The following is a 19,309-nucleotide window of genomic DNA, read 5'->3' on the forward strand; positions in this document are numbered from 1 at the left end:
AGCCAGGTAACCCCTTCATATTAGAGGCTATCACGAGGATTAGCAGCATAAACACCAATTACACATTTAATTGTTTATTGTCAGTTGTATTTAGAAAGCCTGCCACAGTGCATGAATTAAAAGGATTGGGATATAGAGAGGGGGGAATTTGCCACAATATAGTATCATCATATAAGTATGTATTTCAGTGGAGAAGACAAGGAAGTGTTCCCAAAATAACAAGTTAAACTGCTGAATGCTAGGCTGTAAATGAGTAATTTACCATGAATATCCCTCTCTATCCCTTTACGGCCATATGAATTTCCAAACCACGTTATAGGCGACTAGCATGGAAGGGTCTGTCACTGAAAATTTGAAATAGAGGACAAAGGGCGACGGAGCAAATAGGTTTTTTTAGACACCATCCTTCCAGTTCCCTGCCAATGTGAATCAGAGGTAAAATACAGTGCATTAAGTCGACCTCTGAGGCAGCACAGAGGAGGGTAGAGTGAGACATTCTGCTATCTATTAAGACTTGCGTTATGTATATATTGTGTTTTGAAGGAATTTTACTGATCCACAAAACCAGCAGGAAAGGATAAGAGTGAGTCCCTAAGACCATGTGGTAAGCAACTGCAGTGCAGAATCTCAAGCAAGTTGAAAGTTGCTGTGCCGTTAAGGAGAAAGTCTGGCAGAATCCTGCATGCCCGCTGATAACATGGTTGGATTAAGGATGTTTAAGGGAAGTGAAAATTATTCATTTGAGATGGATGAAAGCTGCACTTGTCAAGTCTACCAGTCATGCACTTTATACATTTCATTTCCACTAGCCAGCATGCATAATTTCCCCTCAATGCAAATTTCTACACACTGAAAATTGTGAGCATATTTACCCCGCCGCCTTAACACATTCTCTGACACAGAAAATGGATCATCTCTATTGAACAGGGACCAAAACAATGCAATTTTGTTTGCAGAGGTGTGAGAATCTAATTTTGTGCAGGAAGATAAAGTCACAAGACTCTGTAGAATACAAACAATGGCTTTCATTTGAAATCATGCCCGAGTCAAAAAGAGACAGCGTTTGGTTGTGCTGCTCATCAGAACATGGAAAACATTTTAGCAAATTGCCAATTATCCCAAAAAATATTTTATGTTATAAGTGTAATTACTGGTTTTAAGTCCTAAAAGTCTCGGCCTTAGTGTTGGTCCTTGCAACTGAATATGTATGTATGTGCATATATATATATATATATATATATATATATATATATATATATATATATATATATATATGTCTCTCTCTATACAAATATTATGATCTCTCTGATGAGAATTAAGTCTGCAGCCTGGATGGCCAATAAATTAGAGGCACGCTTCTCGTTTACTCATCAGAGCTAATGAGCCTGATAAAATTACCTCGAGGATCATAATTACAGGCTAGTGGCAGAGACTCTGGCAGGGCCGGGAATAAGACGACACACACACACACACACACACACACACGCTCTCACACACAGTCACTTGCACGCACACACAGAATTTAGATTGTGTTGCAAGTGGCAGCGTACAACAGCTAACCTAAAGCATCACAAAGCACTCACGTCGTATTAATAGAATAACAGGCTAATATCAATGTGCACAAGCAACGATTATACATGGTACATTTTCCTTCAGAGAGCCTAAACAATTTAGCTAATGAGACATATAGAAAACGGTGTTATTTGACAATACCACTTTTTTTGTAAACGCACTAGATTAACATAATGTAAGGTGCTGAACAATATTACAATATGCACCTTTATGTCAGTTCAAACCGATTTTACCAGCGTTTTAGAAAGACTAAGCACTTCATGGGTAATGGCATATTTTAATGAACGATGGCAGCCTGGACACAAGAGCTCACCTCAGAGAATTCCATTTCATCACACATTCACAGGATGAATTGTTTTACTTATGAATATTAATGTCCCTCTAATTTGAGGCTGTTGTTAATGCTTGTCGCTAGGAGCTTGGCAAATCAGGTCCCATTCCTGTTAAAACCATGTATTAGACACCCCCCTGACACTAAGCCCTCGCCTTTGATTCTTAATTGCAGTAGTGCAAGCATTTGCAGTAGATGGGGCGCAAAGCTTTAATTAACTCTAATATCACACATTCAGTCTCGACTGTCAGCCACATCACGCGTGGCATTTTGTACCAATATCATCCCCAACTCTGCTCAGCTAGAAAGATGGCGTTCCAAGTTCATGATCACAATTTCATGCATCTCAAAATGAGGGATATGTAGTTTATAAGTAGCTGTAATATATTGACGGCAATGAATTATCTTGATGTCGTCCTATAAACATTTTTTTGGGGGGAAAAAACGTATTAAAAGCATACATTGATGCAGCTCTGCGATTGCCGCACAGCTTTGACGCAAAAGGAGTCGCAGCATTGTTGGTTTCTTACTGAAAGCGACGTCTGATCTTGGCAGTCGTCGAATCATTGGTGAAGCTTGAAATATGGGAAGTGGTGTGATAAAAAGTTCAAGGATGTGTTTAAATAGAAAGATGGGTGCCAAAGGAAGCTGTTAAGTAAATAAATCAACCTCTCATACACACTAATCTTCAAAGGATTTATTGGACTACAGATTTCAAGTTTAAAAATTCTATAAATGGAGTACAAGTATATTCAGTAACACTTAAAATGCAACATTACAGTACATTCCTCAAACACTGCGGATGCCATTTTCACACATGAATGACTCCACACAACCTTTGAACATTTTAATAGCTCAGGTACGGAGCATTCCTGATGCAGATATTAGTAAAGAGTAATGTTTAATTAAACCTGGTTTCAAGATAAAGAGCTCAATACAACCTATAGTTTATAAGCCTTCCCCGGCCATAAGCTACTGCTCTACCTAATCCTCTTTCACATAACATTATTGCATCAGCACAGCTGAACATTTTTGCAGCATTTATAAAATTAGCAAAGAAATTAACTGTCCGTACTGTGGCAAATTGGATTTCTGAGTTCTTGCCTGGTGATAGAGCGAACCCAGGCTGCCACCTACAGTACGGCGGGAGAGAGGAACCAGCCTGCAACATGTGTGGCGCTCCATTTTACACTCCTCAGCAAGCCAAACTAAATTGTCAAGGCTTTTTCCTCATGCTAATATCCTTCACAGGAAATTTGTTAAAAATGTATTATTAAATAAATACTGAAATAATTTCATTTCGGATCAGGACTGTTGAAGGATTAAACGTTCGGTCTGTCTCATATTCGCATGTGGAACAGCCAGTGTTCTCTCCGTAATTTGAAAAACCATGATGGCTCATGTTTTTAACTCCCGACAGACAATTTGTTTGACCCAGTGCAAGTGGATTCTCTAAACATTAACAATTACATTCCAATCATCCAATAAATATACAGAATCTTTACATAAACAAATCCATGACTGAAGAATATTCATTTTGTGAAACTCTACTGAAGTCAAAATAGAAATAGGAAAATAGTAAGTGCTGCATTTCATGTAATTAAACATAATTTAGGAAGAAAAAACTGTGACAAACAATTCTGAAAAAACATGACACCCATTGTGAAAACAAAGATTGAATCATATGCGTTTGGAAATTCTCACTTCAATTAAAGAACAGCAAAGAACTGAAGACAAAAACATTTTAACTTAACTTTCAGGTTGAAATATTCTGACAACAAGAAACACAACTCATGATTTGATCTCTTCATTTGCCTTCTCATCAGCACACGACATACTGCAGCACTTTAATGTAAAAACCTTATAACATTTTAAAAGGGCTGACAAAAATGTTAATTTAGTAAAAAAAAAAAGTGCCTTCATTCAACTCGCCTTTTACTTCTTCGCCTGAACAGTTTGGAGATGGAGGACTTCCTCTTATACTTGGCTCTCTTTACTCCTATTCGCCAGAAAACGTGTATATTAGAACAATGCATTCAAATTGGAAAATCTCAACTACAAGAAAAAGCCCTTCATGCAATACTTACCAAGATTTTGCATCATTTCATTCAACTGCTGATCCTCCTCCACTTCCCTGAATTTGATTTAAAAAAAAAAAAATACAACTGTAGTTTAGCATTGTGCCGTATCATTTGCATATCAATGTGTTATATTACGAGTACCGCTCTGCATTACTAATCACTCATGTCATGTAAAAATATATATTTAAGAAGGGTTGTGTGGTTACCTAAGCCTGTCTTCATCCAGAACCTCCACTATTGCATTTCTGCCGTCCACTATCTCCATCAGTCTCTGCATCAACTTCCTCTCCCGCTGTAGCTCCTGTCTGGACTTTAAATGATCTGCAACACCACGTTTACAGACGTTAGTGCTGAAAAAAATTGAATCAAACAGAGGTGATTGTTCAGGAGCGAGTGTGATCTCTACCTGGCTTCTCCAGCAGCCTGCGAAGTTCCCCCTCCACACCTGGCTGCTGCTGCTCCAGCTCCTGAGTCCCAGCTCTGAGCGATGCATTCAAGTTATCACACGTGGAACACAAAAAAAAACCCTCCCTAATTATGCACAACACATGCATCTGGAAACAATATTGAAAAATACATTTGGTTTGACAGTGAATAAATTGGAACTATTTCTGGTGTTGTAAAAAAAAAAAAAAAAATGTATAAGAACAATGAAACTAATTAAAAAAAACAGGGTTTATTTGGATGAATGGCATTGGAAAAGTATTGCAATAGGTCATTTTCTATGAATAAAAAGAAAACAGCTTTGGCACAAAGTTAAACACAGATTGCAGTAAAAAAAACTCCCCAATAGAATGAGATAAGCTACAGAACAACTCACATGTACACAAGCTCTGACTCTTTCCGAATGTACATCTGCTTCCTTCGAATCAAGTTGAACCAGTCGACCATCAGTGGGTCCGTTAAAACGTCTCCCTCTGAGAAACACAATGCAACACTTTTTAAGGTTGTGAGATACAATTCGTGACCCTGAACAGTCTTGTATCTAGTTCTAACAATCGAGGCACTCTAGTGCACATGCAGCCAGAGCCTTTTGGAAAATGTGCAATTACTTAATGGTTCTTACTTGTGAGCGAATTAAGTTCAGATGACAATATTTTAATATCATTTTGACTCTGCTGCTATACAATTGCAGCGACTGAGGTTATGGAGAAAACTGAGGAATAATTGTTTATTCCAAATTTTGGTTGTTTTACTTTACTTTCAAACCTACACCTGAGGTGTAGCTAACTCTCAATCTGATACTTAAAGATTACCTCCATGTTCTGCAGAAGATATGTACAAAGGTTAAGTGTGTGTCTATGGCTAATTAATATATATATATATATATATATATATATATATATATATATATATATATATATATATATATATATATATATATATATATATATATATATATATATATATATATATATATATATATATATATATATATATACACACACACACACATATATATATATATATATATACACATACATACATACATACACTATCAGTTATCCTCACACTGTTTCATAGACTTTAGCAAAGAACATAACCTTCCTTTTTCTCATTAAAAGCTTGGGCGATTAATAATTTGGGTATTTTAGAAAATAAATTGAACCCAGGGTCAAATAAAAGTCAATAAGACAATTGATTTCAATAAATGATTAATCTCTTGCTTGAACACATTCTCTGGTTCCAGTTTCTCGAATGTAAGAATTTGTTTGTCAAACATGAAGATAATCTGAATATCTTTGGGTTTTAGACCGCCGGTCACACAAAACAAGCATTTTAAATGTCACCTTAGGAAATTAAAATGAACATTCCTCACGATTTTCTGACATTTTATGGAGAAAAAAAATTGATTAATCTATAATTAAAATAATCATTAGTTGCAGCCCTACAGTAAATACACAGGACCCGGCATTCCTATCTATAATATAATTCCTCATCTAAACCTCCAAACATGGTCTAAATATGCAATTTAATATGTAGGGGATGTAGAGCAACACACAGGGAATACATGATGAAGCACAGATTTGTCTTCATCACTTATTTAATAATGATTTAGAAAACTCCAGTAGGGATTAGCTTTAATTTATTTATTTAAAACCAAAACGTGAAGCTTTGACAACGATCCTGATAAATATAAAATGTTATAGGCTGTTTAAATATTTTCCTAAAGCGGTATTCCTGGTTAGGCAGCCCTTCAGTCCACCACCTCATTATGATATGCAATGCAACACAGCACGCATGTCATGCTTTACAAAGTCACACTTGAACACCCGAGTAGGTGGATCAATAGATTGTTTTTTTTTAGGGAATACTTGCAAAACCCAATTAGTGACTAACCCATTAAAAAACACCCCAAAGTCACATTTACAATGAGGACAGATCGGGACAGGGAGCGAGGACAAGACAGTCTACACTCTGCCATCACCAGAGCAAACGTGATTTTGTTTGGACTTGAACAAGAGTGCCAGGGTTGAGTTTTTAAGTTGAGAGCTAGATGATCTCCTAGCTAGTGTGCAATTGATGTCAAATCCTGGCCAAGCGATTGCATGCTCAGGCTTCCTGGTTGGCAAATAGGAGGAGAGGGCGGGGAGAAAAAAAAAAAGTCTGCAATCGACCAGAATATATATTACTATACCCAAGTCATGTTGACCTTGAGCAAAGCAATCAGGCCCCCTACTCCCACTACCTCAAAAGAGAAGCAACATCCCTGTGGGCTGTATGTGCCTCTCACCTCATTTGGCTGCAGAAACAGTAATAGAAATGGCAGGTAAATCCCCCAAACACACACACACACACACACACACACACACACACCAAGCCCCAGCTGATGGCGAGGTAATGTGCGTCTGTGCGTGTCCCGTGCGAGGCAACCAGGACACACAACTCTGCAACAGAGACGCTCCGACTGGAGCAGCAGTGGGATTCAGCAGTTTGCACAAATACAATAAAATATCAAAAAGTTTGTGTCAAGTTTATTGACCGCGAGAGAGCAGAAATTGACTATTGAATCCACAACTTCTGCCTCAAAATAGGCGAGAACGAGGAAGTGCTTATTTTCACACAGCACAGCTTGTTTCTGACACGTCAACATAAAAAAGTGTGTGGGCATGTCTAAACGAGGAAAATAAATGAACTGGAAACTAGAATAAACCGTCTTGTGGTTCTTCCTGCGGTCAAGTTGCAGTTTACGTCCATGACTGTCAGAAACATCATCACTAAATATAATTCTCTGAGATTGAACCGGACGTACGTACGTACAACCCGAAAAACATCTGGCCACGTCAACAGGACTGAAGTGTTGCAGAGGAAGAGTGACAGGAATAAAGTACCTTCCTCACAGCCGCGGAGTTTCTTTTCCAGCTCCACGCCCTCATGCTCCAGATGAGCCAAGTTTCTCTCGATATCACTCAGGTCCCTCTCAATCTGCTCCACTGGAATGTGATAAGACTTCACCTGATAGAAAACAAAAGAACTTAAGAGTCACAGTAGAAGTATAGATATAACTTCAATTAGAAGATTCAGACTTTGGACACTTAAAACGTAAAGAAGGGCGTCCGTTTTTTACTGGGAATATAATGAAAGCATATTTGTAGAGCTGTTAATTAATCTCTTAAGAGACTTAATGGAGGGAACTTACAGAGGGTGACCTCATTTCAGTCCTGGAGGCGTTGGTGGGTGACAAATACTTTCCCTTTTTAGCACCTAAGAGGTAGATAAAATAGGATTAGATAGTTCTTTCATGGCAGCTTTGCAGAAAAGCATTGTCACATATGACTTCATCTGATTTATTTTCAGTAAAAATTTCACCGCGTGTATAAAATCAACATGATGGCTTCGGCCATGTATGTGGTTCTGATGATGACATTTACGAAGAAAAAAAAGCTGGAAACCAACCTGACGGATTTCTGTGATTGGCTGAAGCAGTCCATGAAGAACTAATAGATTCCACAGCTGGCCGTCTGTTTGGGGATTTCACAGGCGAGGAACTCCCATGTTTAAAAGCTAAAATAAGGACCAGAAGGTTTACGTGGTGCAGCTCTGCAGAGAGTTCAACCTGCGAATGTTTGTTCTCGCCATGCAAGAGGCGAGTTGGGATCGCAATGGTGGGCTGTCAATCATATTTGGGATTTGTGTCGTAAATTCTGTTGTGTAGTAACATAATATATAGTACACACACAGAGCACACTTTTACAGATGCTTGATATTTATTTTCTTTTTTGCAAAGGTCTTTAAAAAAGGTGAAAAAATACCACACTAAACTATTTTTACACTGAACAAGTATGTTTAAAGCTGAAAACAATAGTTACGAGTATATTCTACGCCAGAATGCACCTTAATTACAAATAACACTGACGATAAAAAGTGTAAACCCTGAAAACGCAAACTACAAACCGACTGTAGTAGAAAATGATTACAGTAGAGAAGAGACTCACCAATGTTTCCAGACCCAAGCTGAGGTTTCTGTGGAGAGATTTCCCTGAAGTGCTCAGGATGGACCAGAGCAAAACTAACTGGAGGAAGTGCAGGCGTTGGAGCTGAGGGAGGCTGCGTTGTTCTAATGGGGACGGAGGAGGAAGTCGTGCACTTGAATCCAGATTTATGTTGCTCAGTGAAGGCTCCAGCATCAGCATCTCTGTGAGAAAGACAACAAAAAGTACCCTTTAAGCGTGTTACCATTTAAAAACAGCGTAAAAGTAGCATTCATCTGATACACATTTAAAGCACCTACTGTATTAAACTGAGCATAAAGAATGAAAATATAACAGGCCTCACCTTTTATTTTGTAATGATAAAAAGGAGGAATCATCAGCAGGGATTAGAAATGAGAGAATCTAGTGTTAGAGCGGGAAAAGTTCAGGCCCGGCACTCCCGTGGGCTTGTTAGGATGGGGGACAGAGCGAGCTGCTGCTCTCTCAGCCAGTCAACATTCACACAGACGGAAGAAGCTCGGCGATGCTGCGTTCTGGAGAGTGAATAAGCTGAATGGTCAGCGTTACTTGAAGACAAAATCGTGTCCACCTGTGTGACATCCCCCACGTCCAGCTTGTGAGTTATTAGGCCATAGCGAAAAGGAAGATGATTGAGGATACTTACTTTAAAGCGAGCTCCAGTTTCACAGGTTTGAGCTTCAATTGCCCCCAGACTGGATCTGCAGACAAAAGAAGTTAAGGGAACGACTTAAAAGCAAAGCTTATCAGTACTTCATCTGTCACTTGAAATTGAGATCTTTCATAAATTTCAAAACCAGCGGGACATTGTCAAATTAACTTTTATTTGACATCTGCTTCAGCAATTAAGTGTGCACTCAAAGTAGTTAAACTTCCTGTACACAGTAAACAAAAGACTCCCTCGACTCTTCCCCTTGTCACACTCACATGAACAGCCCATAATAAGTGCAGCTACTGGCTTCATTATCGAGTCTCTCACAACAATACCCTCAAGTAAATGATTCCCACCTGCATATCCCTATCAAAAGACCCAAATTAGGCTCTAATCTGTGTATTAAAACAAGCTGATAAATTCACACACTGTTAAATTTCAAGTGATCTAGATTTCCAAACCAGTTGGAGTTGTGGTCAATATGTGATCCATATTAAAAAAAAAGTAACATAATTACTTTACACAAGAGTTAAACTTTTATAATAATAAAAAAAAGAGATAAAACAGTAATTGTGTTTCTGTCTGAAAAGCTGCCGGCTGTCAGGATGCTAAACACATGCATGCACATCCATCTGAGGAGTGACAGTTCAACTGTGACAGTTCAACTAGAAAAGTTCATTAAAAAAGTGAGAGACAGAAATTAAATTGTCAGCATCCAGCATTGTGGCCACATCGTGGCTGTAATAAATGGGGCAAAGATGACAAAAGGGGCTTTGTTTTCAATGAATGCGTCGTGAAGACCGACAGGAAGAATGGAGGGGGGGGGAGGGGGTGGATGTTGGCTGGATGTCAAATAATGGATCAAGAACAACCGAAATGTATTTAGCAGCGCTTGCCTTTGGCAGTTGTGTGTACAGTTGTTGGCCTTGTGTCGTCTTTGTTGATGGTCTTCAGACACGGCGCTTCCTGATTGTTTGTCTGGCGGGTGGAGAGTTGTCCTGCCCAGTTTCCTGCTGGGACTTGGCTGCGTTTATCTTTTCTCAAACCAGCACCGTCAGCTGAACCTGGATCATTTCCAAACCTGCAGGGAGGGGAAACCCTCACCATCAGCCTTAATAACACAAGTCATTGCAGAACTATATTGACAGTGGGACGGGAATAGAAATATCCAAATATTACAGTACTCACCGTCTCTCTGCTGATCGAATGGTGAACGGACGTTTGTTGTTATTGTTGCAGTTCTCCGCAGCCAGTTTATTTCCCGTGGTTGTCCTGGCTTTGCTCTTATCATCATCAGGACTCAGTGCGACCTTTGAACTTACTAGAACACTTGAGGGCTCTGTGGGCTTCCTGTTACCTACGGAGGCCTTCGTGACCGGCTCTGCAGCCTGGAAAAACCTCTGACGGGCCGTCTGCGTCTTCTGGGCGGACGCCGTCCAGGACTGGGAAGGTTTAGTTGGACTGACTGGCTTCAGGACAATATTCAGAGGGGCTGACAGCACAGAAGAGGGGCGTGGTGCAGGCTGGGTCTGGCTGGCAACATTTAAACGCCCGGCTGAACCGGCGGGTCCGTTTTTGATCCCGGACTCGGAGGAGGACGGTTTGCAACTGTTCTGGTGGGCGTTACAGATAAAAGCGTCTGGATTCTTCCCAGGTTTGTAGCCTCCTGCATGAAGGACGCTGGAGCATTCACTGCATCTGGTGGGAGTTTATTAGCATGAAATAATGACTGCAATGAACAGCACACAACAGGAAAGTATCAATGAATATTGATTCACTTCTTACTTGAAACAGCTTCTGTGGTAGAGTTTGCCGTCCACAAAGTGCCTTTGAACCAGATGAACATGGCTCTTGCATGCAACACATTTGCTATTGAGAGTCCCATTTTTGTTGGTGTTTTCAGCACAAGCTGCCTTCTATTAATAAAAATAAATAGATACAACTTAGCAGTGGTCGATCCAAAAAAGGTATTTAATTTAACTTATTAACATTAACTAAGCCATTGATGATAACATAAATACCCGTAAAACAGCAACGATGGACGACTAGCATCATTTTAGATGTGTGACAATGCGTTCTGACATGAGCACTGACCTGAACAGCAGCTCTGGCCGGCCTGGGTGAGGTCTGCGCAGTGAGAGTGGAAGGTAAACGATTCTCAATGGCGTTTTTAGACACAAAGCTTTTGGCAACCACTGGGAGATTTTTCTTCTCTAATGGCTCCTCCTTGGAGCCCTCTGCTGGTCTTTTTACGCCTCCCACTGAGGAAAAGGTGAAACACCATCAGTGTCAATCATCACACTGTAGCACAAAGGAGGACTGGCAACTCAAACATTGTCTGCTCAGGATATTTGAAACCAGCCGTAGTCTCACTGGGAGGCCGTCCTTTGAAGTAGTTGTGGTACTGGGAGACGTAAGTCAGAATGCTCAGCCGGTCTGGGATCCTTAAAGCCACCATATCTTCTGCATCTAACAGAGCTGGAATCCCCAACTTCTCCTCTGCGACCTGAAAAGCCTTCAAAACAAAATTACACCGTTTAACAAAGAACCCTTGGCTTATTTATCAATGCACCAACACATTTTTCCCCGTGTGAAAAACATGCTATTCACTGGGCTCTGTAATGTCAGCGTCTACAATTACAACGCGTGCAAAAATGTCAGACAATACAATCTACTTTAAATAGACTAGCAGTATTCTGTGGCTGGGCCCGGAGAGGTCTGTATAATGAATAGCACACTTCCTGTGAGCTCGGAGGATAAGAAAGGGGATGGAGGGAGCAGGATATCGGGGCATTGTTTAGGATCAGCCTGGACATGCTCATTAAATTTAAAGCAAATCCCTACTGAATACCAAGTCCACTGGTATAAAAGAAAGAGCAAAAAAGGATAAAGAACGTGCTGCTTTTTCCTAAAACATGTAGACAATTTCTTATTCAACAACTCGTAAAATAACCACCTGTGAGAAACACGACACTTGTCATGAAATATAGAAGGGTGTGAATTACTGTAACATTTACACCTTCGTGTTTCGGTCCGGGGAGTATCGTCAACAGCTGATCAAAATTAAAAAAAACTTGATAAAAACGTTATTCTGTGGCCAAAACTGTGAAGTTCTTTGTCACACTTAAGAATTTAAACCACGGAGACCTCGAGTGAACTGTCATCCTGAGGATCGAGTGGCAGAGGATAGTAAGCCTCATTCAAAATGAATAGCCTGGAGAGCCTCTCCCATGAGCTCATGTTGGTTGCTGACACTGACCGGATCATCCAGGACAACGAGGAAGTCGCACAAAGTGCAAGGGCCCGCAACCGTCCGCAGGAAGCCGGTCAAATGGCAGAAGAATAAATAATGGAGAGTTGCGTTGCTACTGGTCGAGTTGGGGGGGTGAACACAATGTGAGGTCAAGTGGGCCGAGGCAGAGTAAAGATTCAGAAACTTTAAGTTTGACAGTCTTGGAGCTATGTACTTTCTACCGAGCAACTTCTGCGGAAAACTGCTCCCCTTGTACAATGTTGAAACAGCTCAATATTGGAACAATATGCAGCATACAGTAAATACCAAGTGGGGAACAAACAGTGCGTATCTGTGGATGTGCCGTCACGTGTGAGGGGTTATTAATGAAGTGGATGTTTTATACTCCACTATAAACAACGCAGCGAAAGGTTCAACAACTTGACAGCTTACCAGGCTGTTGTTCTCAAACACATCCTCCTCTTTCAGTGAGTCATAGTCTCTGAGAAAACACAAATACAATGAACAGAGGGAGTCATAGTGGTGAGAACATCACGTAACAAAGTATAAATAAATATTACAACTATATTAAAAGCTAATATAGCAAAAGGTTACACTATCAAAGCTAATCTTAAACATGGTAGGTTTACTTATACACTACGTTCTTAACAAAAAGCCCTAACTAAATAGGTCTTAAGATTACAAAATGAACCACAATGATTGTATTTTTCATTACACTGTGTGCCAAAGACACGTTTAATCCCTTGTAGAAACTACAATAAATGATTGCAGTGCATCCAGGTTGCCTCAGGACTCAACAGCGGCAGAATACCAGCGACATGTGAACCGCATCTCAAAGGTTAAACTCACATGAGGTCCGGTCTGTACTTGTGTATGAGCGCACAGAAAGCCAGTCCGTTCTTGAACGAAGTCGTCATGTTGGTGATGGCCACATCTCGGTAGCCATCACACTGCACCCTGCACCACTGCTCCAAAGCCTTGATGGCAGCCATGCTCCCGTCCCGACGGACACACACAGACAGACACACACACACACACGAGCGCGCAGAGGTCCCGCAGAACAACGACGTGCGCAACAGGCGGAGGTTTCAGTGTGGAGGAGTTGGAGGAAAGAGAGGTAAAAACAAAGTGCGTCTGCTCGGGCTTTGGCCGTGATCTGCGGGCTGCAGCTGCGTCCTGTTTCCTTCTTTTCACCTGAGCGACAGACGGGACGAGCTGCTGGCGGCTCTGCGCTCGTTACACTAATTGACACCGACTGCTGATTCGTCATTAGCAGTTTTATAAAACTCCACCGAAAGGCACGAAGTTTATCTGGTGTGCGTAATTCAGAAGGCACTTTTTTTTTGTTGTTGTTGCAAATTTGCACACTGAATAAATTCAGATATATTCATAAATTTGACTGGAGCCCCCTGTGTTGAAAACACACCCCTCCATGTGACCTTTAGGCACAATGGAGACAGATTTAGGTGATTCATTGTACCGTCACATTTCCATGGCATACTATTGTATTTCACTTTTTTCATGACATGTTATGGCTTACACTACTATGACATGTTTTATGATATTATATGGCACTATTCCACAACTTTTGTCTGTTTTGTATGCCATGACTAAAATTTCATAGTGTTCTATTAATCCTAAGGAATAATAACATTTTTACGATTTATGATACTGACATTTTAATAACATAACATGTCTTACTATGACATTTTGACGACCTTTAATGACATACTGTACTATACTAATATATTTTGTAGGAGATTTTCTCACACTTACATATTACACTGTGCCTTTTTAATAGTTGTTTTTGACACACTGTACTGTAAACTGATTTTTTACAGCATACCATACAATTGCTTTGTGAATGTTTTCGACATACAATACAGATTTCTTTTGGCATATACTGTGACGTTTTTCTTAATTAATGCTTTTTCTTCATACCAACAGCAGACTTGTTTAATGATATACTTTACGATGACTTTATTCAACTGTCTAAGCTATTGATTTTTTTTACTTTTTGGGACAAGCTATAATATGACTTTTTCCAACATCATACAATTACTTTTTCATGACTTTTCTTTGACACACTATTCTGACTTGTTTCGACAACTTTTTTTGTTTCATACTATACTGTGACCTTTTGCTATTTATTCCAACATACTGCCTTTATGACTTTTTCAACATTGGGTACAATTACTTTTTTTTTCCTTCCTTTTTTAAAAACTTTTTATAGTACGACGTTTTAATGACTTAATACGCAAACGAATCTGATTTTTTATAAAATGTACACAGTAAAAAGGTACATTGGACTCTAATCTTGGTATAAATATTTTTAATTAAATGCACAATAGCATTCCTCTTTGTGTCCTCGCTCCAAAGGAGGACGATGCTGTAGGATTTCTGAAGTAATTAAAAACCGCAGGCTTGCTATCTCAGCCAGCACATCATGGTGCGTGTGCAGTATGAGAACAACAGAACTATGACATACATTTCCCCCCCATCATCTTTGTGTGGGGCCTAATTGGGGCCTAATTGAGGCCAACCATTGTCACGTAAGGATTCTGCCCTAATTAGCCCATATTACCGTGTCCCAAAAATGTTTAGGGAAAACTTGTAACTTCATTTTTTGGCAACTTTAAAAAGGGTTGGATCTGAAAGTTTGTTTGAGAAAGAATTTGAAAAGTCCTCCTACTTGAACAGGAAATTCAATACGTTTATTATTTTAATGTGCTGCTCTGGCCCAGATTGAAAAGTATCACATTTGACCCAAATACCTTTAACTTGAGACTTTGAAATGTGAACGATCAACACGAACCTCTGCAAGACGTGCATTGTTTATTTGACACAACAGGATTGTCAAAAAGATTTAATCCACCCTTTAAAGTTTCACTATGGTCCACAGAACAAATTAGAGTTGTGACCACAGTGAACATAAATGTACGCATTAGTTGGATTTTAAAAGCACTCACTGTCTGAACTATATCTCATCCGTCTTGTCTCCGGACATCTTCATACCCAGAAGGGGGCAGCGTTACACTGCACTGTTAGAGAAGCGTCTCGCTCCTCCAAACCCGTGGTCAAACGGACAATACACACCACACAGACGGTGCTCACATTGTGTTCATGTAGCAAACTTTATGCTGGACTTCAACTTGACACACAGATCATGTTGTATTTTGTCTTGACTCAGTGAATTAGGATGTAAAATATTGTGTGAAGTATAATTGAAGACCTCAAAACTCAACTTTTAAGATGTGAGAATCAACAATAAGTATCACATAATAATAAAAGTCTGTAGTTTTAGAAATTGGATTGATTTTAATTTAGCAAAACAATAGTTTGTTTTTTTAATCAGATAAAGGATTGATTACGTTTCTTCATTTATTTACCATAGCTGTCAGGAATTAATTTGTTCATCCCTATATTAAAATGTTGGACCCTTAAAATGGGCCCTCAAATATTTTTAAAAGACATCTCTTCATAAAATCTGTGTCACGAGACCAATGAAAAACTGATTGCACCATATTTTTTATGCAAATAGTCACGTGTCATCTTAACCGACTCGTGCTTCATGATAATTTCATTTTTTTTTCCTATTCCCATCGCTTCCTGTGAGGACGTGTGGCTGCATGCAGACATCCTGCATGTCTGTGAAGGTAACCCGAGAGGTCAGGGATGAGTCTGCCATCCGATTTCAGCTTTGCCCCAAAAAACATTACTTGTCATTTGTCACTGTTATCTGTTCAAAACCTTCACACAGTGTGTGCCGTTCATTCAGAGTCGACAACCTCAGCAGCATTTAGTTGAAAACATAGAGACATGAACTGCACATTCATGTGAGATAAACACTCACTTCTGCAAGGAATGAAAAATAAAAGTATATATAGTTTTATACTTGTATACAAAAGATAAATCATGTATTTGTTTACCACCTTAACTTTAAAAGAACTTTAAAAGTTCCATATAAACAAAAACGTCCAGAAATGTCATCAAAGAGGTTAATAAGTCGGAAGATGAGATTGAAAATAGTGTGGCAAGATACATACTTGTTTATTATTTGATAGGAAAGCATGTAAAATATTACTTTGAGGTTTTATACTAAGCTAAATAATGAAGCTCCTCATCCCAAATTGGTTTAAAAAGTATGTTACTGCATATTAATAGTGTCTACATTGTGTTTCTATTATTATCTGTACAAACAGGAAGAAGGAAAACTATCAATTGTGGTGCATGGCATCATCTTCCTGTGTTTTGTGACTGCGTTTGGCCTCCTGACATGTTTACAGTGCTGTGGATCTCGGCCTCGTGCTCTCTGGCTTTGGCCCTCAGCTCCGCGATGCTGCAGGAGCGGAGCTCGTCTGGGCTCGGCCCCTCTGGCCGCTCCCACTTCCCCGACCTCCGGGTCGCCGGCTGCATGCGCACGCTCAGCGCAGCACTCACAGTTTTTGTCCATGGATAGTTTTCTCCTTCCTGTCGCTTCTCCCATTGCTCGCCGGTGGAGCGTTCTGTCTGCTGTTTCAAACCCCTGCTCGCTTTCTCAGACGTTTCCTCATCGTCTCCTTTCACGTAAGGCCCTCTGAGCTGGCCCTGGAGCTTCAGCTGCCGCCGCATCTTGGCACGGCGATTTTGAAACCAAACCTGGAGAGAAATAAGGGAACACTAAATGAAACGATAGGAAAGTATAAATAGATGAAAACACTTCACAAAAAATATATTTTTGCTCTAATTTACGGTCAAAGTGCAAAAACCTTTTCCACACTGATGTTATGAGCTGTTATTTAAGGATACTTTCAAATTGAAGTCAACTGACGTGACGATTGAATGAGCTATGCTGCACTCATTTATTTCATCCATCATGGCAGTAAAAAAAAATCCCTGTTTCAAATGCTTCAAAGAAATATATATATATATATATATATATATATATATATATATATATATATATATATATATATATATATATATATATATATATATATACTTAATTCAACACAAGTTTCAACTGGAAAAATTATATCCCGGACACTTTTTTTTCTCCTACTTTGGCATCTTGAATGTAATGAGAAATGTGCGTGGATTTAAATAAAGGTTGTCACTTGATACAACTTGGCACTGATGGACATGCAAAAACATCAACAGTGCTGCAGAGCTCCAGTTACACACTGTATTCCAAACCATCTTTTAATTTGAATGAGTAGGGAGCGAACATTTCCAGAAGGAGTTCAGTGAGCCGGTTACCTGAACTCTGGCCTCGATGAGGTCCAGTCTGAGGGCCAGGGCCTCCCTCATGAAGATGTCTGGGTAGTGGGTGGTCTCGAAGGCCTTCTCCAGCTCCTCCAGCTGCCAGCTGCTGTAGTTGGCCCGTGCTCGACGCTGCTTCACTGGCCTCTGTTCATCTGGAAAGCACAGCCCGAGCACCAATTACACAATCGCCAACGGGTGACAAGGAACTAATGGCTCTGGATTGGATAATTAGCACGGCGATCATTAGGCCCACTTTAACGCGGCTTGATAATTGATTGTTAGTTACGAGCTGTTAGCCAATCTTTTGTAAACATTTACACTGCGATCAGATGGTACTCACTGACTGTCTTAAAAAAAACAGACTATAGTCAAACTGTGCCAGTTTGGCTCTGCTCAAGTCCTGTATCACTGGGCCCTTTCCTGCCACGGCAGCTGGAGTTTGAACTCACCTATGCCCTCTGTGAGTGGCCCCATCCCGACTGCCCGTGTGGCCAGGAGAAAAGCTTCCTTGCATGGCTCTGGCTGCAGATAATTCCTCAAGGATTCATAGCTGATGAAGGGCCCCGGGATCAGAAGCTGAGGTTGAGAGCCCAGTCTGGTTGGGAACGCGGGGAAAAAGTGAGCTGCAGGTGAATGAAAAACTGCAGGCAGCAGAGCAGATACCAGTTGTCCTGGGCCAAACATGTCCATGCCGTGAAGAGCCCCAATACCAAGTGTCAGTCCAGGTTGACTCCTACAGGGATGCAGATGGAATAGTGCAATGCATCCCAATGTCCACAAACACAAGAAGAGAGAGACAGTTACGATTGTCTACTGGATGTGTCTGTCCAGGTGGCGGTTAAACGTGCTTGCATATGGCTAAGTGCAGGGATTAGGTGTTGCTTTGGGAGTGAAGGTAACGCTTGAGTAGTGGAGGTGGTCTCACCTTAGCTTTCTTCCAAATCCTCTCCCCCGCCTCTCCCAGTCACATGACCTTCAAACAGACAGCAGGGCTTGGTTCATAGGACGGAGGTGAAAATGCAACCTGTGATTCATCCCTCGGTGGATTATCACTGTTATTCCATCAGTGTTCGTCATTATTTTTTCAACCGCAATCTGTTTCTGACATTTTTAGTCGTCCCCTTCATGTTCTCTCTCTCTCTCTCTCTCTCTCTCTCTCTCTCTCTCTCTCTCTCTCTCTCTCTCTCTCTCTCTCTGCTTACTCCGGGACAAGTTGCAACATCTTTGGCTTCTGAAGTTTCAACCGGTGAGATGGACAGCAGCTCAGTGTGTGGAAACGGAGGTTTGAAGATGAGTAATGCTCACTGAGACACGTTGGCCCTCAAGATTTGCACAACTCTGAACTTGTAATTGTCTAACAGTTGTAAAGTACGAAGGGAACAAATTACTGCAGGAAGATAGATACATCGTGAAAACACAAGTTGTTCAGACCTGTGGGAGGAAAACAAGCAGAAAAGCAGCAGATCCTGAACAGCAGGTTCCAAGATAAACACACTCCTTCTGACAACAATGACGTAAACCTAAAAGCTAATTTACTGAATGTTTTTAATCCCTTTTTGTCAACTCTATTGTTGATCTATTTTATTTATTTTTTTCTAAAGCTGTGATGTTTATTTTCCACATAACTATGACAGGCTGTGTGACCGAGTAGTAGGAGCGCACACACACTTCTTTACAGGGGTAAAAATCCACTAATGACATGAAACTAGGTGAACGAGGTGTAAG

The 19,309-nt window shown here is 40.3% G+C and overlaps 2 protein-coding genes across 2 annotated transcripts; both read right to left on the reverse strand.

Annotated features, from left to right (window-relative positions):
• Positions 1–2,712: 2,712 nt before the first annotated feature.
• micall2a (mical-like 2a) lies at positions 2,713–13,332 on the reverse strand. Its single transcript, XM_068579042.1, has 17 exons — positions 13,190–13,332; positions 12,773–12,821; positions 11,461–11,602; positions 11,182–11,348; positions 10,873–11,003; positions 10,276–10,785; positions 9,984–10,168; positions 9,082–9,136; positions 8,421–8,620; positions 7,882–7,989; positions 7,625–7,689; positions 7,317–7,440; positions 4,805–4,901; positions 4,391–4,464; positions 4,191–4,305; positions 3,991–4,037; positions 2,713–3,902 (listed from the first exon to the last, which is right to left on the reverse strand). The coding sequence occupies exons 1-17, from the start codon at positions 13,330–13,332 to the stop codon at positions 3,823–3,825; spliced, it is 2,292 nt and encodes a 763-aa protein (XP_068435143.1). The 3' UTR covers positions 2,713–3,822.
• Positions 13,333–16,576: 3,244 nt separating this feature from the next.
• Positions 16,577–18,274, reverse strand: si:dkey-43p13.5 (visual system homeobox 2). The gene is made up of 3 exons (XM_068578402.1): positions 18,034–18,274; positions 17,579–17,736; positions 16,577–16,978 (listed from the first exon to the last, which is right to left on the reverse strand). The coding sequence occupies exons 1-3, from the start codon at positions 18,272–18,274 to the stop codon at positions 16,577–16,579; spliced, it is 801 nt and encodes a 266-aa protein (XP_068434503.1).
• Positions 18,275–19,309: the final 1,035 nt, after the last annotated feature.

Source organism: Clinocottus analis, unplaced genomic scaffold, assembly GCF_023055335.1.
Source record: "Clinocottus analis isolate CAN_PGR_092001 unplaced genomic scaffold, fCliAna1.0.p SCAF_16, whole genome shotgun sequence".
In the NCBI taxonomy this organism is placed as follows: Eukaryota; Metazoa; Chordata; class Actinopteri; order Perciformes; family Cottidae; genus Clinocottus; species Clinocottus analis.